This window comes from Miscanthus floridulus, chromosome 11 (genome assembly GCF_019320115.1).
Source record: "Miscanthus floridulus cultivar M001 chromosome 11, ASM1932011v1, whole genome shotgun sequence".
In the NCBI taxonomy this organism is placed as follows: Eukaryota; Viridiplantae; Streptophyta; class Magnoliopsida; order Poales; family Poaceae; genus Miscanthus; species Miscanthus floridulus.
This window is the reverse complement of record NC_089590.1, coordinates 43,946,910-43,966,631: the sequence shown is the minus strand read 5'-3', so window position 1 is coordinate 43,966,631 and position 19,722 is coordinate 43,946,910. Positions and strand designations below refer to the sequence as shown.

At 47.4% G+C, this 19,722-nt stretch overlaps 1 protein-coding gene and 1 pseudogene across 1 annotated transcript; both read left to right on the top strand.

The window, feature by feature from the left end:
* The first annotated feature begins 282 nt into the window (after nt 1-282).
* Nucleotides 283-10,032, top strand: LOC136491182 (ubiquitin carboxyl-terminal hydrolase 27-like; annotated as a pseudogene).
* Nucleotides 10,033-12,822: 2,790 nt separating this feature from the next.
* LOC136492886 (uncharacterized) lies at nt 12,823-17,706 on the top strand. Its single transcript, XM_066488937.1, has 3 exons — nt 12,823-14,013; nt 16,898-17,488; nt 17,605-17,706. The coding sequence occupies exons 1-3, from the start codon at nt 12,823-12,825 to the stop codon at nt 17,704-17,706; spliced, it is 1,884 nt and encodes a 627-aa protein (XP_066345034.1).
* The last annotated feature ends 2,016 nt before the right edge of the window (nt 17,707-19,722 follow it).

Genomic DNA, 19,722 nt, shown 5'->3' with positions numbered 1-19,722 from the left:
TTGCCCCACATAATAAATTCTTGGTTCTATATAAAACCACTTGTGGGACTTATTTTATTTTCGCTTTATTCTTCTGAAATTAGTCATGTCCTACAAAATGTAAATGTATGACACTGTTCTTCATGCCGCCATTTGATTATAAATGCTTTTTGGTTACATGCTCATAAATTGTTATTATTGTACTTGAGCTTTGCATGTTGCATACTTGAGCATAGTTCGAGATGAAAGAACTGTGTTGAATCCACATGGAGTAACGCATGCTTTGAGTTTCTATGTTAGTCACTTCAATTTGACCAGACAGCAGGTATAATATTTACTTCTCTATCTTGTTTTCATATTTTAGTATTGTATTAGATGAGCAGTCATCATGGGAACTAATTTCGTTATAGGACGCTTCTGAAGCTTTTCTCCATCTTCTGATCTCATTGAGGGATGAATTTTCCCATTGTTATGTACCACATAGGAGTTCTCTGGCAGACATCACCCTTTCTCACTCCAAAGTATACAAGCAAAGGGAAGGTAACCTGCCTGAATGCAAGCACTGGAAACAAAATCTATTTGGCCCCTTTGATGGGACAATTGGCAGCATATTGTCTTGCAGAACTGTTCATCTGTGGTAGATTCCTATGCTTCTTATTTTGTCACTGTTAAACTGTGGCTTATAAAAAAGTAACCTACTGTTGTCTTCATAGCGGAATGCATTTTATTCCCTCTATACCACTAGATACATAGGTATTGACATGATCTCCGGTGCATGCCCCTACCTTTTGTAGCTGTGTGGTAAAATCATGATCATGATTTTGGAAGTCATTTAGCCAACCACTACTGATGCTGTTTTCATATTACCAATCAAAGTAATTTTGTGCATTTTGACAGTTAGCTTAAAATACTCCTATTTTGTTAACTTTTAATGTTCTGCCCTTGTTACATATCACACAGCTATCATTGGACTTCGAGAATTTCCACTGCTTGCCTCTTTGGCCAGTGCTTAATGCAAATGGAGATATCCAGCCTATTCGTTTGTTGGTTTCAGCCAGACTTATCAGCCAGCCAATATTGTTTTTCTCTCGTAACAAACCAGCATCAGTCAGGCTTATCAGTCCAGAAAGCAACCAGCGTATAGCCTGATTGTATGAGTGCATGAACCTTCCTAAATTTCATTGCGTGATTCAAGATTTTTTTTATTCATTTGCTGTGCATTTTATGCTCATTAATGGTACTTTTGTTTCTTCCATTTACTAGCCAATGCCCGTGGGGTGGTAAAACTAATTAATCCAATTTACTCTGATGAGACGGGTTTTTAAAACAATGTGGGTCGTCACTTTAGCCACAGTCGCCTTCAAATGGCAGGCCGCTTCTCACATGACGTATAGGGATGGCTAGAATGAACTCTGTTCTTTTAGGCATTTAGTCGAGCACCTTGCAAACGATGTCCCCGGGTTTGCCATCCAAGCAAGGAAATCTGTGTGTAAATCAAGCACGGGAGCTGTGGGTTGATGCAAGCAAGCTCGATCTCCAGGGCTGCTGCTCGCTCCATCGCGTGCTCGCCGCGGCATCTGGTCACCTGATGCGGCTGTTTTCTGTAGGCTCGTCGGAGGCTGCCGTTTGTGTGCTCGAACATGCCAAACCACTCCGAGCTCACATCCACGTCCTGACGTCACTGGACCTACCAAGCTCACCCGACTCTGTCGTTTGCTCGTTGCAGTAGCTGGCTGGGAGCGGTCGCTTGCTTTCCTGCACGCTCGCCGCCGACTTCTGCTCATCGCGCGCTCAAGCTGGCAAACTCCATACCGGCCCCTTGCATCCTCCGACCTCACTGTCCCATGTGAGCTCGCCGACGCATCAACATTGCCGGTTCTGTCGACCTCGCATCGTCCCCATCCCCGCCCAATCTGCGGCGGCGGGGATGGCCATAGGAGGAGGACGATGTTGACACAGGGGTAGAGGGTTAAGAGAAATTCAGAGAGGGAATTTGGAGGAGCCAACGAGTTTCCTAACCACGGTCGGGGAGCGCTGGGCGCTAAGGCGGCAGCGGTGGACGATGGCCTGATGTGGGCCGGACGAAGAGGAGGTGATGGATGGGGGCTGGGGAGGGATGTGCCAGGCCGCCAGGCGAGGTGGGCGACGTGCACCTGGCCCACATGTTAGCGCAAGAAACTACTACGTGGAGCGGCTTCACCACGCGTAGTGAACGGGTCCTGTTTGCTCTTTTTAGGAGCAGAGATACTATGGGATGTTTGGTTTCAATAGGTCCTTCTAAAATTTCTGTTATATCGAATGTTTAGATACATGAATTGAGTATTAAATATAGACTAATTATGAAACTAATTACACAACTTACGACTAATTTACGAGACGAATCTTTTAAGTCTAATTAGTCCATGATTTGACGACGGGTTGCTACAGTAAATATGTGCTAATGACAGATTAATTAGGCTTAAAAAATCGTCTCGCAAATTAGCTTCTATCTATATAATTGGTTTTGAAATTAATCTATATTTAATGCTCTTTATTAGTATCAAACATTCGATGTGACATGAATTTTAGGAGTGACTAAGGGGGTGTTTGGTTCTTTAGTCACTCCTAAAATTTATGTCACATCGAATGTTTAGATACTAATAAGGAGCATTAAATATAGATTAATTACAAAACCAATTACATAGATGGAGGCTAATTTCTGAGATGAATTTTTTTAAGCCTAATTAATCTATCATTAGCACATGTTTACTATAGCACCACGTTGTCAAATCATGAACTAATTAGGCTTAAAAGATTCATCTCGCAAATTAGTCGCAAGTTGTGCAATTAGTTTCGTAATTAGTCTATATTTAATACTCCATGCATGTGTCTAAACATTCGATGTGACAAGAATTTTAGGAGGTCATATAGAAACCAAACAGGGCCTATAGAACCAAACACTCCCTATGACATGACACTAGACCAGTGGGTGTAGCTTGATCGATTGCTGAAGTACTTCACTGTGTTGGAGCATCTTGACAATTATCGATGTGATTGGTGTTGGCACATCATTCCGGCCAAATATCTGTCACTTAAATCAGAAGTTGATGAGGTAATTATGTTGTACTTTGTATTAATTGTCACTGCAATGCAAATTCTATGGCACCCATGTTTTGTTATAAAATTTAAGGGCCTATTTAGAACGGAGGGATGCAAAACACAGGAACGAGAGAAAACATAGGAATGGGAAAGGAATAGATGTGTAAAACAGAGGATTGGAAAACATAGGAATTTTGTAGAAACGAGTGTTTGAAACACAGGAATACTAATAGCATAAAAGTTTCCATGTCGTGTATTTGTAGCACTTCGATGAAGTAGAACCACCGCACATAAGCTTTGTTTATTCTCAGGAGTGAGTTCATAAGCGACAGAGCCACAAAGGAAAGATTTCCCTGAGCTCGGAGCATAGTTTCTATTTCCTCCAAAAGTACAGGTTATTTTGTCGCTGATTCCTTTGTTCCAAACGGTGTTACAGTGAAGAAAACTATAGGAATCATAATCCTCCATTTTTCCTACGTTATTCTCGTGATCCAAACAAGCCCTAACTTTGCAATGTTGAGTATGACAACTTCATTGATAACTGTTACAGGAAAAGGTTAGCAAGCTTAACACCTGCTTCGACTATGACACTTGCAGTTGCAGGGATATGTTCCCCATGGAAGAAATGCCATGTTCATCATCTTCACGAGCAACAAAGCAGTTGATTATCAGTCAGTGCCCCAAGGTATCCAAAATTGAAGTACTTGTTGAGACTTACATGAGCTGTCATAAAATTAAGTAACACCTCCAATATGCCCTCTTAAAGATTTTGTGCATCCATTTGCTACGTGCTTCAGTCGATTTTGATGGTGAGCCCATCAAACATCAGGTAAAGCCCGCTGCTATATGTGAAATGTGGTTACTCTATGACACAATATAATTAGCGTACTGAGTGATCGGTACTTCAACTGTAGGGACATATTTCTTTCCCTTTACTTCTCAATCTATCCCCGTTTGTGGGAGGTGCATTGAGTGTTGGACCATTTTGTTAGCCCACAGGATCATCGGCTCAGGTGAGTGAACCACTTAGCAGTCTTATCGAGCACCCACTAGCTAAGCCGACCACGAACAAGCATTGTCCATCCCCACACACTATGGCTAGAGGTTGAAGAAGACGGAGAACATAGCATACACACACAGTATAAGACACCATCGTTAGCCGAAGTCCTGTATGGGAGATGATAAATCTGAACTCTCTTTACTAAGTTGTCGTGGTAGTCTATTTATACAACTCTATCCATCTAGTTCTAGTACAACACACATGCTGTAATAGTAACTAGATAACATACCGGGCTGACTCTGCGCCGGCATCTGCATGTCGCTATAGTGCTGCAGGTGAGCCGTTCGGCACCTGCACCTGTAGCGCTACAGTATCATAGCAGGGAGCCTTTTCGGCGCCACCTTCCCCTTGCTATGTGTTCACACAAGGAAACAATAGATTATTCTAACAATTCTTCTTCAAATCCTACCGTTATCCGTTGTACCCCCTCCATGCCGAGCATCTCCTTCAGCTCCATGAGTCGAAGACGTCCAAGCGGCTTGGTGAGGATATCCACGAGTTGCTGACCAGTTTCCACGAACTCGATGATGATCTGCCTTCCATCGACACAGTCCCTGTGGAAGTGGAACTTCATGTCAATGTGTTTGCTCCGGTCGTGTAGAACCAGATTCTTCGCAAGGCGATGTTGGGCTGGTTGTCCATCATCAGTGATGGTGGGTGAGCTTCCACGCTAGTCAGCTCACCTAGCAGCCGGCGCAGCCACACAACTTGGCACGCCGCTGTGGCCGTCACTACGTACTCTGCCTCGCACGTAGATAGCGCCACCACCTTTTGTTTCAGCGATAACCATGAAATTGGGGCCACCCCGAGGAAGACGAGTACGCTAGAGGTGCTCCATCGTCCGTCGATGTCCCCCGCCATGTCTGCATCGCTGAACACAGTGAGTTGCAACCTACTCCCGCCGATCTTTGGGAAGATGATCCCCTGATCTACCGTCACCTTGACGTAGTGTAGTAGCCGCTTCACCGTAGCCCAGTGATCCTCTTTGGGATCCTCCATGAAGTGACTAACGTAGCCCACAACGAACGCAATGTCCAGCCTCGTGTGGACTAGGTAGCGTAGATCGTCGATGATGCTCCAGTAGAGTGTTGTATCCACCTTCACCATGGTGCTGGCCTTCATCATCTTTAGCCACTCCTCCATCGGAGTCATGCATGGCTTGCACTCAGCCATGCCACTCCGCTCCAACAGCTTGGAGGCATACGCGCTCTGACCGAGCATGAGTTTCGCCTTCCCCTGTCTCACCTCGATGCCGAGGTAGTACGAGAGTGCGCTGAGATCGCTCATTCGAAAATGAGCCACCATCTCGCGCTTGAAGCCATTGATGTCCTCCGTGCGTGTGTCGGTGATGATTAAGTCATCCACATACATGCCGACGACAAGCTCCTCCTTCCCCTATCGCCGTGTGTAGAGCGCGTGCTCGGTTGCACACCGTTGAAACCCAAGCTCGCCCAGCGTGGCGTCAAGCTTGTCGTTCCATGCTCGTGGGGCCTACCGCAGCCCGTAGAGAGCCTTGCATAGTCGGAGCACCCTGTGCTCCTCTCTCTAGACGATGAAACCTGAAGGTTGCTTGATAAAGACCATCTCTGCCAGCTCACCGTTGAGGAAGGCTGATTTAACATCCAAGTGATGGATGCGCCAGTCCTTTGCTGCTGCCAAGGCTAGTAGCAAACGGATAGACTCCATATGCGCTACTAGCGCAAAGACCTCCTTGAAGTCTATGGCCTCGCATTGAACAAAGCCTCGGGCGATGAGGCGTGCCTTGTGCTTGACAATGGCGCCGAGCTCGTCCCGCTTGACCTTGTACACCCACTTCAGGCTGATCGGATGACATCCTAGAAGTGGATCGATGAGCTGCCAAGTCTCATTTTCCTCGATTGCCTTCATCTCCTCCAGCATCGCTCGTCGCTAGTTTTTGTCCCGCTCGGCCAGCACAAACGTGGGTGGTTCCTCTGCACTGACGAGCAGCAGCTCGGCATCATTGAGCAGCCAACCAGCCAGTCCTGAGGGTCCTATGCTGTCGATAATGTCATCCAGCCTGTGGAACCGTACCTCCTCACCTTCGTGGAAGGCATCCATGAACTCAGTGATGTCACTTGAAGGTGAGGCGAACTCGATCGGCGTCGATGGAGTTCCCTGTTCCGCCGGAGTGCTCGGCACCCTAGTTACAGTGCTTGGCACTACTTTCTAGACAGCTCGTCATTACTCCTGTAGTGCTTAGCACCACTATAGGAGTTCTCAGCCTCAGTCTTGGAGTGGTCGGCACCACTGCAAGATGTCTTGGCTCCACCACGGGAGTGATCGGCACCCGTCCTGGAGTGGTCGCCACCACTGTAGAACCTCCCAGCGCCACTCCTAGCATGCTCAGCATCCCTCCAGGAGTGCTTGGCACTCCTCTTTGAGTGCTCAGCATCCCTTCTGAAGTGCTTAGCACTACCCTAGGAGTGCTCGGTCCTAACGCTGGAGTGCTCAGCACTCCTCCCGGAGTGCTCAACACTTCTTCCCTAGCGTCTCCACCACCATGAATGACCAAGTGCTTGACAACGAAGGTGCTGGTGAAGCCACCAGCTTCCCCCATGCTCGGACTGCTCTAGTCCCAAGTCGCCTTCTCATCAAACACAACATCACGCGAGACAAGCACCTTGTCTCCATGTGGGTCGTAGAGCTGGTATGCTTTGGTACCCTCCGCGTAGCCCAAGAACACCATGGTGTGCTCCTGTCCTCCAGCTTGGTGAGGTTCGGCTTCGTCTTCCTAACGTGGCCAATGCAGCCGAATGTCTGAAGGAAGGACACGCTCAGCTTGCGCCCATACCAAGCTTCGAATGGCGTCTTATCCATCAGGGCTTTGGTCGTAGCATGGTTGAGGATGAACACCATCGTGGTCACCGCCTCCCCCCAGAACCTTGTCGGCATGCCTTTGGCCTTCATCATGGATCGGGCCATGCCGACCACCGTTTGGTTCCAACGCTCCACCATGCCATTCTGTTGTGGCGAGTATGGCGCGGTGTGGTGTCGCACCACACCCTGATCCGCGTAGTACGCAACGAACTCCACTAAAGTGAATTCGCCACCACGATCAGTCCTCAGCACTCGGAGCTTCTTGCCGCTCTCGGCCTCCGCACGCATCTTGAACTTCTTGATCACTATCGCCGCTTCGTCCTTGCTCATCAAGAGTTGTAGCCACATGTAGCGACTGCAATCATCCATGAGAAGGAGGAAGTACCGCCGACCACCGTTTGTAGCTGGTGTGATCGGCCCGCAGAGGTCACCGTGGATGCGCTCAAGAGCGTCCTTCGCATGATACTTGGCCGCCTTTGGGAATGGTAGCCTCCTCTTCTTCCCGGCCAGGCAGCTGTCACACAGCTCGCCTCCGTGCTTGATGTGGGGTAGCTCTCGGACCATCTTCTCTAGCCGACAAAGCGCGTCGAAGCTAAGATGTCCAAACCGGGCATGCTACATCCACGGTTCCTCGGTGTGCCTTGCCGCCAGGCACACCGGCTGCTCTACCTTCAGGTCAAGCAGGTACAACCGGTTTAGGGACCTCTTCACCTTGGCAAGAAGTCGTTGCTCCTGGTCCCTGATCCTAAGGACTCCATCCTTGATCAGTACCTCACTACCGCGCTCATCCAGTTGAACAATGCTGATGATGCTGGAACGCAGCTACGAGATGTAATATATATCCGTTAGCGCGTGGTGCTCCTCGTTCTGGCACATGAAGAAGATGGTGTCGCGCCCTTGGATAGCCACCCTTGAGCCGTCACCAAACTTCACCGTACCGGTAACATCGTCGTCGAGCTCGGAGAAGGATGCCTTGGAGCCCATCATGTGGTTGCTGGCACTAGAGTTCAGATAGCACCGCTGCTCCTGGTCGGCGCCCACACGTCCGAGGTGGACTTGGGCGCGTGGTTCGTCGAGGTTGACAGTCTTCAGGGCCTTCCTAGGTCCTTCCATCGTCGTCGCCTCTTCCTTCTCCTCGGCCTCGACGTCATGCAGTGCACAGAATGTCGCCATTTGGATAGTGGCCTCATCCTCATCATCAGCTTACGCCAGATGAGCCTCAGCCTTCTTCTCCTGCTTATGATTTGGGCACTCCCATGCCCAATGGCCCATCTTCCTGCAGCGCTGACAGGCGTTGGGGTCGATCTGCTTCTTTTTCTTTGAAGAAGCCTTACCGCGGCACTTGCCATCGCCACCGTGGGTGGAGGAGGCTGTCTTCCCGGAGTTCCTCCGAGCAGCCCACTCCTCTTCCGTCAGCAGCAGTTTATCGCTGTCCTTCGTTGCTGTCGCTTACTCCAAGCGCTCGTCCACCGCCCGCAGACGGCCTGTCACATCCTCAATGGTGAGGGTGGATAAGTCCAGCATCGTCTCTATGGAGAGAGCGATCTAGATGTACTTTGCCGGCACGGAGTGGAGGTACTTGAAGACCGCCTCCTCTTCGTCGATGGTGACGCCTTGGCTCTTCAGCTTGCTGATGAGCGTCTGCAGGCGGAGGGAGAAGTCCTCTACCATTTCACTATCCTTGAACTTGAGGTTAGCGTACTCCTGCTTCAGAAGCTGGGCCGTCGCCTTCTTTGCGCGGTCAAAATCGACGCGCATTGCTACAATAGCCTCCCACGCCTCCTTAGCCGAGCTCTCCGCCCCCAACGGCTCCCTGTACTCCGTCGATACAGCAGCGAGGATAGCCTCCAACGCTGATATGTCATCTTCTTCATTGTCGGTGCCCTTATCAACAACATTCTAGAGCCGTCGGGCTCTGAGTTTGATTTTCATGGTCACCGACCACTCTCCATAGTTGATGCGAGTCAGCGTCGGTTAACTGGTGTCGCTGGCCTCCCGCACCGTGCGAACAACGACCTCTGGTCGTGGCTGGGCAGCCACAATAGTGCCACTGCTGTCGCCCATCTCCGAACCGTCCGTCATCACCAGCGGTTAGTCTAGCGACGACGCTTGTACGGCTCTGGTACCACTTGTTAGCCCACATGATCACCGACTCAGGTGAGTGAACCACTCACCAGTCTTGCCGAGCACCGGCTAGTGTTGCCGAACACCCACTAGCTAAGCCAACCACGAAGAAACGTTGTCCATCCCCACACACGCAGTACAAGACACCAGCGTTGACCGAAGCCCTGTATGAGAGATGATAAATCTGAACTCTCTTTACTGAGTTACCATGATAGTCTATTTATACAACTCTATCCATCTAGTCCTAGTACAACGCACATGCTGTAACAGTAACTAGATAACATACAGGACTGACTCTGCGCCGGTCGCTGCATGTGGCTACAGTGCTGCAGGTGAGCTGTTCGGCGCATGCACCTACAGTGCTACAGTATCACAGCAGGGAGCCTTTTCGACTCCGCCTTCCCTTTGCTGTGTGTTCACACAAGAAAGCAGTAGATTATTCTAACACCTTTAGCAATGAATGTGGAAAGATATGGCCAGCAAGCTCTCCATCTATATCGACAACTGAATATGCAGATGAGCTTACCTACTGGAGAGTACTTATCAAGTCAGCCGTGTAAGGAAGAAGCAACAAACAATAGTGGCCACTCAATTCACGTGGTTGGTTACTCCACTTAAAATTTTATTACCTGATCTGGGTGGTAACTGGTAACAATCTGATTACTTGCCATTTTCAGGCAAATGTTGATGTGTCTAGTAGTTCATCATCATCATCACCGCAGCCATCAATCAGCAAGTTATACGGTCTCTCGGCCGTCGTTGAGCACTACGGGAAATGTGGAGGAGGACATTATGCAGTTTACAGGAGAGTTGCATCAAATCCTGACCCTGATGATCCAGGGAAACCTCTTGCTGGCCTTGGCAGGCGGTGGTTTTACATCTCGGATGGCCACGTATCAGAAGTTCATGTTTTGTGTGCGGAGGCCACGCTCCTTTTCTATGAAAGATTGTAGCCGCTTGTTGAGTAGCTAACATATGCGTCATAACATAATTTAGGGCAGTTTTGTTGTGAAGAGTACGGTAAGCCTCCAAGTAGAGGGAATACGCCGTGGCACAAAAACAAGGTCTCTCGGCCTCTTGCCATGGTTGCTTTCAGCATGATACATGGACTGCAGGCATTTTCTGGGTCCTGCAAACGGGAAAATTCTTCTTAAAATGCGATACGTCGGGGAGGTGTTACTCTTTAAGAATAAATAAATCAGAGCTTCATTGTTTTGTGACATTGCAAGCAGGAATTGGTGGATCATGTGAGTTTTGTTCTGATGATGATGAAATGCGTGAATCAACTTTCGGCTCACAGTGTTTCTGGTTTTCTTTTGTCCTTTTTGACAAGGAGTTTCTGGTTTTCTATCAGCAGCAGCCAGCAGCATAATAAAAAAAATGCCAAAATGCAGTTCCACTGCAAAGAGCCTTTTTTTTCCGAAAAAAAAGAAGGCTGTATGAGAAGCCAAATGCAGAAGCAGAAGGCTGCATGTGAAGCCAAATGCAGTTTCAACGGGAGCGGAAAAAAAGGGGTGACGTCTATCAGGAAGGACAACTGGCTAATCACGCCAATTGATAATCAGCTGTATTTTTTTTGGAATGAGTCTATCACTCTATCTTTAATCTCTCCTTTTGTTGGCAGGTGTTTCCAAGAGCTGGAAAACTGCAACTCTGCCGTAAGGGAAATTGTTTTGGCAGCCCCTTGCCAGCATGCCTTTTACCTGTTTTCCTGTGGTACCTGCCAAATGTTTGGCGTGCCAGCTTGCAATGCAAAATTAGCAGCGATTTATTATCTGAGGTATTTTTTATTTGAAAAAGGTATTATCTATGGTATTTTTTTGAGGAGGTGTTATCTGTGGTATTGCCAGTGCCAAAAGAATACAAGAATACCGCGCCGAATAGCGCGATATATCGCCGTGACCCCAAGAATGAAAATACTGCCGGTATATGCCAACTAGTGTATGGGCCAGGCTTCTTTGGGCCATTTGGTTCCAATCCCAGATTCCAGCCCGAGTGACATACACATATATGAAACTTGATTCAAATTGAGCGGGAAGAACCGTAGTCCTCAACGCCATCTTCTTCCGTGGATCAAGATGAAGATGCTGAGATGAATATGTGTCTAGGAGCTCCTCTTCTGAATCAGAAATGGGTCAGTCTGACGTTTATGGAAAAGTACAGCTTGTAAATCAAATGCTTAACTGTTTAGTGCTTATTATCTTGTTTGTGAGTTGTAGGCTCGTGGCTGAAGTTAGAACAATCCACTGCTGAAGAGTTGTTACTTCCTTTTAGAGAGGAATACAGTAGGGAAGCTCCTAATAGTGCATTCCATGGTTTTGAAAACCATGCTAAAATGAAAGAGAAGACCTATACATGTTAAAGTGATATGGTGCAACTATATGAAATGATGTGCAAGGAGAGGAGGGAGACATTGTACAGAAGAAATGAGCCAACAAGACTGCTTTGGCGAAGCCTAGGTCATTCTGTTCAAGTGAAGATTTACAGCATCAATGAAGCTAGTTTTCTACTGTTCAATGGATGGTCTTGTTTGATGAAAAAATAGGCCATTTCTTTGCTTCCACACCCGCCATGCTGCAGTTGTGAAGGCTTCCATCAAGAAAGGATTGCTGGAATTGGCCCTTGTTTGCGAAACATGCTGACAGGTTGATGAATGATTATCCCATCCAACTCCAAGGGAATCACAACATCTGACACTGAAGGGGCTATTGAACAACAAGTGATAGGCATTTTCATCCACAGATGTTACACACCCTCAATTTTGTCTCTCTTTCTTCTTGGGGTATCTCTGTTATCGAGTCTATACATAAAAAGAAGATATGGTAAACACTTTTACCTGTTTTATAAAACTTGGATTTCCATGCCGATGCAAGTGTTTTTAGTGGAGCAAGTGACGTGAAACGAACTGCATGAAATTTACTTGATGAAAAAGTTGTGGCTTCCCATGTGTCAACCAGGGTGTCAACTTTTCTACTATCTTGAAGAACATGGATTTTGGCCTGTAGAATTTGGAACTCCCAAAGAGCTTGCCCTGGCATGGCAAATTGGGTTTTTGGGGTGTTATCAAGTGGGAATTCCTTCAGGGAGACATTTACCATTTTGGTAAAGCAAAGTTGTTACTTCCATTTGATGCATTGTTATTGGCAAAGCAAGTTGTTACTTTGAGTTATGCATTGTTATCTTGGTGAAGTTGAACTTGTCTACTTTCACTTCTGGAGTGTAGAAAGTTCCATAAATGGCGTGATTGCCCTGGTAGAATTTTAGCTCAAATTGGTAGAACTATTCAATCATGGATGCCTAACAGGGTTCGTTGTACTTCATCAAAACACAAAATTTCACATACAAAGATACATCAAAGAAAACTACCATAGATTTCAAACTTTGTCAAAGTGCTATGTGTCTTGATTAGCAAAAACTCCTAGCTATGCAATATCACAGTAGGTAAGTTGCCATTAGTAGTATTCTTTTTAACATTTATCGCCCGATTTTTTTTTGTGTGTGGAGCATGTCTGCTATTCTTTTTAACTCTTTATCGCCCGATATATCGCACTTATATCGTTAAACGATAAACAGAATTTCAGCCGATATGCGGCGCTTTATACTATCTCTAACTTTGATGATGAGGCACAGAAGCTGCTAAAAAATGCTGTTGGTGGTGTAAATCTTTTCTGTGTGCCAACCTCTCCATCACAAATCCCCCCTGCACACCCCACACCCTCCTCTCCTCCTGCATCCACCGCGCCATGTCTCAGGAAGGAGCCAACTTGCCCCAAGAAGTGGAGGGGAGCCATGATCAGGCCACCGCCCCCCATAGCAGCATCCCTGCCGGCGTCGGGTCACCGACGGCGACCGTGATGCCGGCTGGTTCCAACCCCAGCTCTGTCAGTATGCTGGCCAGCGCCATCAACAACGCTGGGTTGTCTGAGCGTGCCAGCCCGGCGGTGCTCTCTGCCGGCAAGGATAGCAACGCCGCGTCCAAGATCGCCAGCCCGGTGGTGCTCCAGGACGGCGAGGACAGCAGCGCCGTGTCCAGGATTGCTAGCCCGGCGGTGCTCCTTGCCGGCGAGGAAAACAAAGCCGAGTTCAAGCTCGCAAGCCCGGCAGTGGTCCTTGCCGGCGAGGAGAAGGGCAACGACGCTGCTGGGTCCAAGCTCGCTGGCCCGGCGATGCTCCATGACTGCGACAACAGCAAAGCCGGGTCCCATGCTGGCATGGACAACAATGCCGCCCGGTCCAAGCTCGCCAGCTCGGCGGTGCTCCATGCCGGCGATGACAACAACGGCGGATCCAAGATCGCTGCCCCCGCAGTGCCCCACGCCATCGTGGACAACACCACCGGCACCAAGCTCAACAGCCCGGTGACTCTCCATGCCAGCGAGCACAACAACGCCGGGTTCAAGCTCCCAAACCCCGCAGTGCTCCATGCCAGCAAGGACATGGACAACAATGCCGGGCGGCCCAAGTTCGCCAGCCCGGGGGCGGTGTTGCTCCATGCTGGCGAGGACAACAAAGCCAGGACCAAGCTCGCCATCCAGGCAGTGCACCATGCCGGCGGTAACGCCGGGTCGTCCAGGCTCACCAGATCGGCGGCGGCTGCGCTCCATGCCGCCAAGGAGAACGCATCCAAGCTCGCCATCAAGGTGGTGCCCCGCCCCCATGCCGGCAAGGACAACAACGCTGGGTCGTCCAAAGCTGCCACCGGACCAGCGGCGGTCGACGCCGGCGAGAGCAACGCCAAGGAGGGAAAGAACAACGTAGCTGGAGAACAACGTGCCCATGAGGCCGACGTGGGCGGCGGCAGCGGGAAGGGCAACGCCGCCGCGGTGGAGGACACGGACCCCAACTTGCACATCTTTACCGAGAGGGAGCGAAGGAAGAAGATGAAGAACATGTTCAGCACCCTGCACGCGCTCCTCCCCCAGCTCCCCGACAAGGTCCGTGCATGGCTCTTTTTTTTTCTTTTCTTGATTGAAGTTTTCCATGAGCGATGATGTGCGCGCACAAGCTGAAAAAAATCGTTCCTTTGTTTTTCTTTGCTGTTTTCGTTCGTAAATCTTTCTATTCGTATGCAGATCACCAACTGCATGCGTTGTCGCAAATTCTAGATTTTCTCTTATTAGTGCTTGCTTTGGCAATGGTGTGATCATTAGAAGTAAATAGGGGAACTTCTGTATTTCTTATTAGGCAAAATCTACTCGAGGACACCGCAGAAACGTGTAATTATCCAGCACACACCGCCAAACGGAGAATTTGTCCAATATCATTACAAATCTGTGGTTGTTTGCCGGGGGACGCCGTGCCGAATGAAATAATTATTTCCACCATTACAGATAGCTGTGCGTGTCAGGCAGGCAGGGGCAAAACATTTACTCACTACGCTTTCTCTCCTCCGAGCAGTGGAAATGATTATTTTTTTCGGCATGATGTCCACCGGCAAACAACTACAAATTTATAATGGTGTTGGGCAAATTCTCTGTTTAGTGATGTGTGTCGGTCAATTACACGTTTCTATGGTATCCTCCAGCAAAATTTGCCTTCTTATTACTAAAGCATTTATGGAGTTCCCCACATGGCCACATCCGAGTTTTATCTTCTCCCTCTTCGCACTGCATCCTTCATCAGGTAGGTTAGGTTTAGATCTCGGATTTGGATGCAAATAGTAAGAAGGCTAGGGCATTCTTACTTTTCTAGGTACATAGTTTTTGCTATGCTCCAATACACACATTATATGTAGATACATAATAAAAACTATGTATATAGAAAAGGTAGTACGACTTACAATTTAGAGCGGAGGCATATATGAGTTAGCATGTCAACGGATTGGATGCTACAAATTTGGCATGATGTTACCGACGAGCACTAGATGTGGATACCCGATCCAAATAAGGAAGAAAGTCGATATAGCCTGTTGGGTTTAGATCCGTTCAATATGCACTTAAAAGTACTACTGTACGAGGCTTGACGTAGTTTCTTGTTTTTGATCGAAATACAGCTCAAAAAATAAATTGAGAGAAAATCATATACTTAGCTAGCTTCTTGATGAGAAATCATATACGCCAGCTAAACCTCCGACTAGTGCATTGAGTGGGCTGGACTTTCAATTTCTAGTCCACTCTAATTCTTTGGACCGGGCTTGGGCTTCATTTTCTTACATCTGGGCCTAGACCGATTGGTAAAAAGACATGGTATGTAGAGGCATGCTTAGGCTTTTTTTTTTGGCTCGGTGTCAGCCTTTGGGTGGGTTCGTGCTGTAGGATTTGTCATCAGACTTTTTAAAGCCCATCCCAACTCAGGTTTGAACATGTCTAATGTCAGCCCCAACCAATCCTTGTTTTCGCACACACCCTCCCTCCAGCTTCAATCGCCTTCTTCCAATGTTGCCTCTTCCATCATTCTAATCTCTCGTCTTAGCCATATTCCTTCGCAACATAAAGCATCGTCCCTAATTTTCCATTATGGATTTTATTGCATACTAACCCCTCTCCCTTGTCATCCCTCCTCTCCCAGACCACGCTATGTACATTTGTTATATATCTAAATGTGGAATACTCCATGTTTAGTGAATTGTGTACTAGAGGGTGTGACACCCCCTCCCCTGAAGGGTCCATAATTTCTTAATTTTCATTAAAGCTAAGGAAACAACAATGGGCAATGCTAAGGTACAAACTTTACCTTCAAGGAGGTAATATCTCAAATCAATCTGAGCCATTGATTTTTCATATTTTATAAATTACTTAATAAATTAACAAATCCAGGAGAAAGAAAGTAATCAGTGTGGACTCCCTAATAATCACGGGAGAAAAGATCTCGTCTCGATTCCCCTAATCACGGGATTCCGACGGATCGCGCATGGAAGGGGTCGAGTGTGGCCGGACAGACTCGCGTCGGGTGCAGTACGTGCTGAATGCACGCTCGATCTGGTTGGCATTTGTTTTTTTTTCAAATAAATTCAGTTTTGTGAAATTGCGCATATAGCTATTCGCATTGCCAGCCACGTACTAACACGTATACACACGCTACCTACATGTAAGTCACGTACGCGTACTCACATTACCGGCCACTCGCTAACACGTGTACACATGATACACACATGTCACGTACACGTAAATATGTAATCACGTACATATGTACGGTAACACATACTCAAATGCTATTATTATCACACATACAAGTCATATTAAATACAAAATCAAGTGTATCAGGCCACATACAAAAATACAAGGTAACCAAAATATATCAAGTTTATAGTTGCAAAAAAAATTAAATTTTTTTTGCCATATCTACCGGATCATGCATGCATCAATCCAATCTAGGAAAAAATTGTATCTAAAACTTCCTTTATTTATTCAATTTTATCAATTAAAAAATAAATAAATATTTATTTCATCTATTACCTCCTAGGAGAGGTAATATGTTGTCATAACCGTCCGATCAAAATAAATAAACGGCCTACAGTTATTTGGAGGTACCGCAGCAAAGCCCAACAACAATACCTTATTTGCCAGGTGTGCCCATGGCATCTGAGGCCTAGGCATATGGTGATGAGAGATAAATGAGGTATTATGCAAAATTGCATAATAATCAGCACCGATGTTTGGCCAAATGAGTGGTTACTAATATGCATTATGGTTGTAGCAGGAATGTACTTTGAACCTTTTATGAGTGTTTTCAGTTAATTTTACTGGACTTGGATTCACCTTTTGTTCTGTCTCAATCTTTCATTGTGCAAATATGCATGATCTGTTGTATTGGTGATTCAATGATTTTTCAGGGGACGTTTCCATTATTTATGTTGAAATTGATATATGATGTTTGCAGGCTGACAAGGCCACCATAGTTGGGGAGGCCGTAACCTACATCAGGACTCTGGAAGGCACCCTCCAGAAGCTGGAGAAGATGAAGCTGGAGCGCAAGCGCACGCTGGCGGCGCAGCAGCAGCTGGCGGTGGGTGCCGGCAGCAGCCGCGCGTCGTCCGCGCGCCACCCCGCACCACCAGCGCTGCCAGCACCAGCACCGGCCCCGGCAGCGTCGTCGTCGACGGAGGCGAACCTGGCGGACATGGTCCACGGCTTGGCACAGCATTCCGCCGTGGCCGCCGCGAACAAGGCCCTGGCAGTGGCGGCGGCAGCGGCCGCGGCCGGCTCCTCCTCCTCCTCCGGCGCGGCCGCCGCGCAGCTGCCCCGTGGCGCGGTGCCGTTCCCTGAGCCCGTGGCGGGGTTCCAGACGTGGTCCGGGCAGAACGTGGTGGTGAGCGTGGCCAACAACGAGGCGTACATCAACCTGCACTGCCCGCGGCAGCCCGGCACGCTGACCAAGGCGCTCTTCGTGCTGGAGAGGCACAGCATCGAGGTCGTCACCACCACCATCTCCGCCCAGGACGGCTTCCGCATGTACGGCATCCATGCGCGCGTAAGTCATCAAACATTGTTACCTTACCAGCTGGCTTCTTTCTTATCAAACATGCAGTTCTATCTGGAGCTGGGACCTTACAAATTTTGTTTGCGTCGTGGACGATGGACCTGCAGGCCAATCCGGCTTCGGCCTCGGCTCGCTTTCCGGAGACTCTGTGTGCTGAAGACAGGTTCAAGCTGGCGGTGTCGGAGATGGTGCAGCTCATCAACATCTGATCGAGGCCAGCCAACGCGCACATGCTCATGCTCTCGCCGATGCAACAAATCGCTCTGCTCGCTGGACTTGGAGTTGAGCTATGCTATGCTGCTGCCGTCGTCGTCGTTTCGTGTTAAGACTTTAAGTCTGGTCGTCGTTGAACTCGTTTAATTTGTTTCTCAAAGAGTCTGTCTGGTTTGGGTCAAGTTTGGTCGTCGGTTTGAACTGTTTTGTTTCTGAAAAAGAGTCTGGTGCGTGTCAAGTTTGGTCGTCGGTGAACTGTTTTATGCCTGAAGACAACAGTCGTCTTGTCGTACCGTATAATAAGTACTGTTCGAAGTTAAACCTGTCGTGGATATATGATCTGCTGTATGCATGGTTTGTTGGTCACTATTGGAGCTGCAGACTTGCTTGCTACTCGATCAGATAATTTCGGGGCCCGCGGCCTCGTTGCTGTTCACGACCCTCTCGGGGTAAATTTTGGGCAGGTCTGATATGTTCCAATGCATGCCAAGTGAATCAGCAAATGCATATGCATGGATTGCTGCCTTGCTGCCTTGATGCCAGTCCTACCCTTACTCTGTTTCCTCCTAGTTATTATGACTGAACCAGTCATAAGTCATCGAACCGAACCGGTGACAGCATCGGTTCACTGGTTTAACTATTGAGAATTGAAATAGTTGTGGACCGTTTAAATTGAACCGGCGACGAATTAAATACTTCGACCCACATAGTTGGATGTATAATAGTACAGCTAGCATTTTCTTTCCTTTCAAAAATTGAATCTCCTAATGTTTCCATATGAAACACAGTTCCTTTTTGACAACCCAATCTTATAGCTTCCCTATATTTGGGAATTAGTTACACCCATGATCAGAAAACTACAATATGTTTTTTTTTTCTTTGGCAGGTGACACGAACGATGACAAATAAAATGATTTCATTTTTGCTATAATTCTAATATTTCATTTTGCCATTGGCAGGACAGCTTGCTCCTTCAAATACTTCGTTCGTTCAAGCGAACAATTCATTGATGTTCCACAACCCCAATACAAATTGTTGGAGAAGATGATGCGAGGTAGGAGGGCTGTTCGATTTAGGCGATGACAACAACATTTACCATCTTAGTATTTAGCCAGCAAAATAAGCCATTATGATCTAAAAATTACGAGATTAATCAAGAAAAAACCTGCACAATTTGATTTTACGATGAACCAATGGCTTAGATAAATTAAATAGTTCATTCCTAATACAACTGTAAGAGTATATTCAGAAAAATCTATGTTGTTGGATTTTACGATGATGATCGAACTGTTTTAGATCAAATCAAATAGTTGATGCCTAATACAATTACAAGATTATTTTTAAAAAAAAGAATAACATATAGCTGGAAAATATGGCTTTTCCTGGCTCCCCACAGATTTGACACAAATAATTACAAAATTATCATTGGAGCTGCTTTTTGCCAAACGTTTTGCAAAATGTCTCACATCCACTAGAGAAGTTGCACCACAAGAGGAGGTGGAGTATCCTTTTCACCTCCACCAGAGAAGTTGCTCCACAAGTGGAGGTGGAGTACCCTTTTAGGAGCCAAACTAAGGCCTTGTTTGGCGTCAGCTCCATGAACAACTCCATCAGTGGTGTTAGAGCCGTTTTGGTAAACCGTTTGGCAAAACAGATTCACATATAGAGCTCCTTAAAACACGCTCTCACAGTACCCCATGCTAGACCCACAAGGACGAGGTGAACCCGGGTGAGAAGCCACTTTTTGTGGCTCCATCTCACTTCAAACCTCTGTAAGAGCATGATTTAAGGGTCTTCCTAGATGAAGCCATTTTATTTTACCCCGTTTGGCACAAAACGGCTCCAAATGCTCCTGAAACCAGTTGATAAGCCGTGCCAAACCGGGCCTAACCCTTAATGAGTGACAACACCCTTATTCATCTATGGTAAAAAGGTCAACCTTCCATGAGAAAAAGGACCAAGGCCTCTATGGGAGATGGAAGTGTATAGTTTGACAAGAACTAGTTCTACAA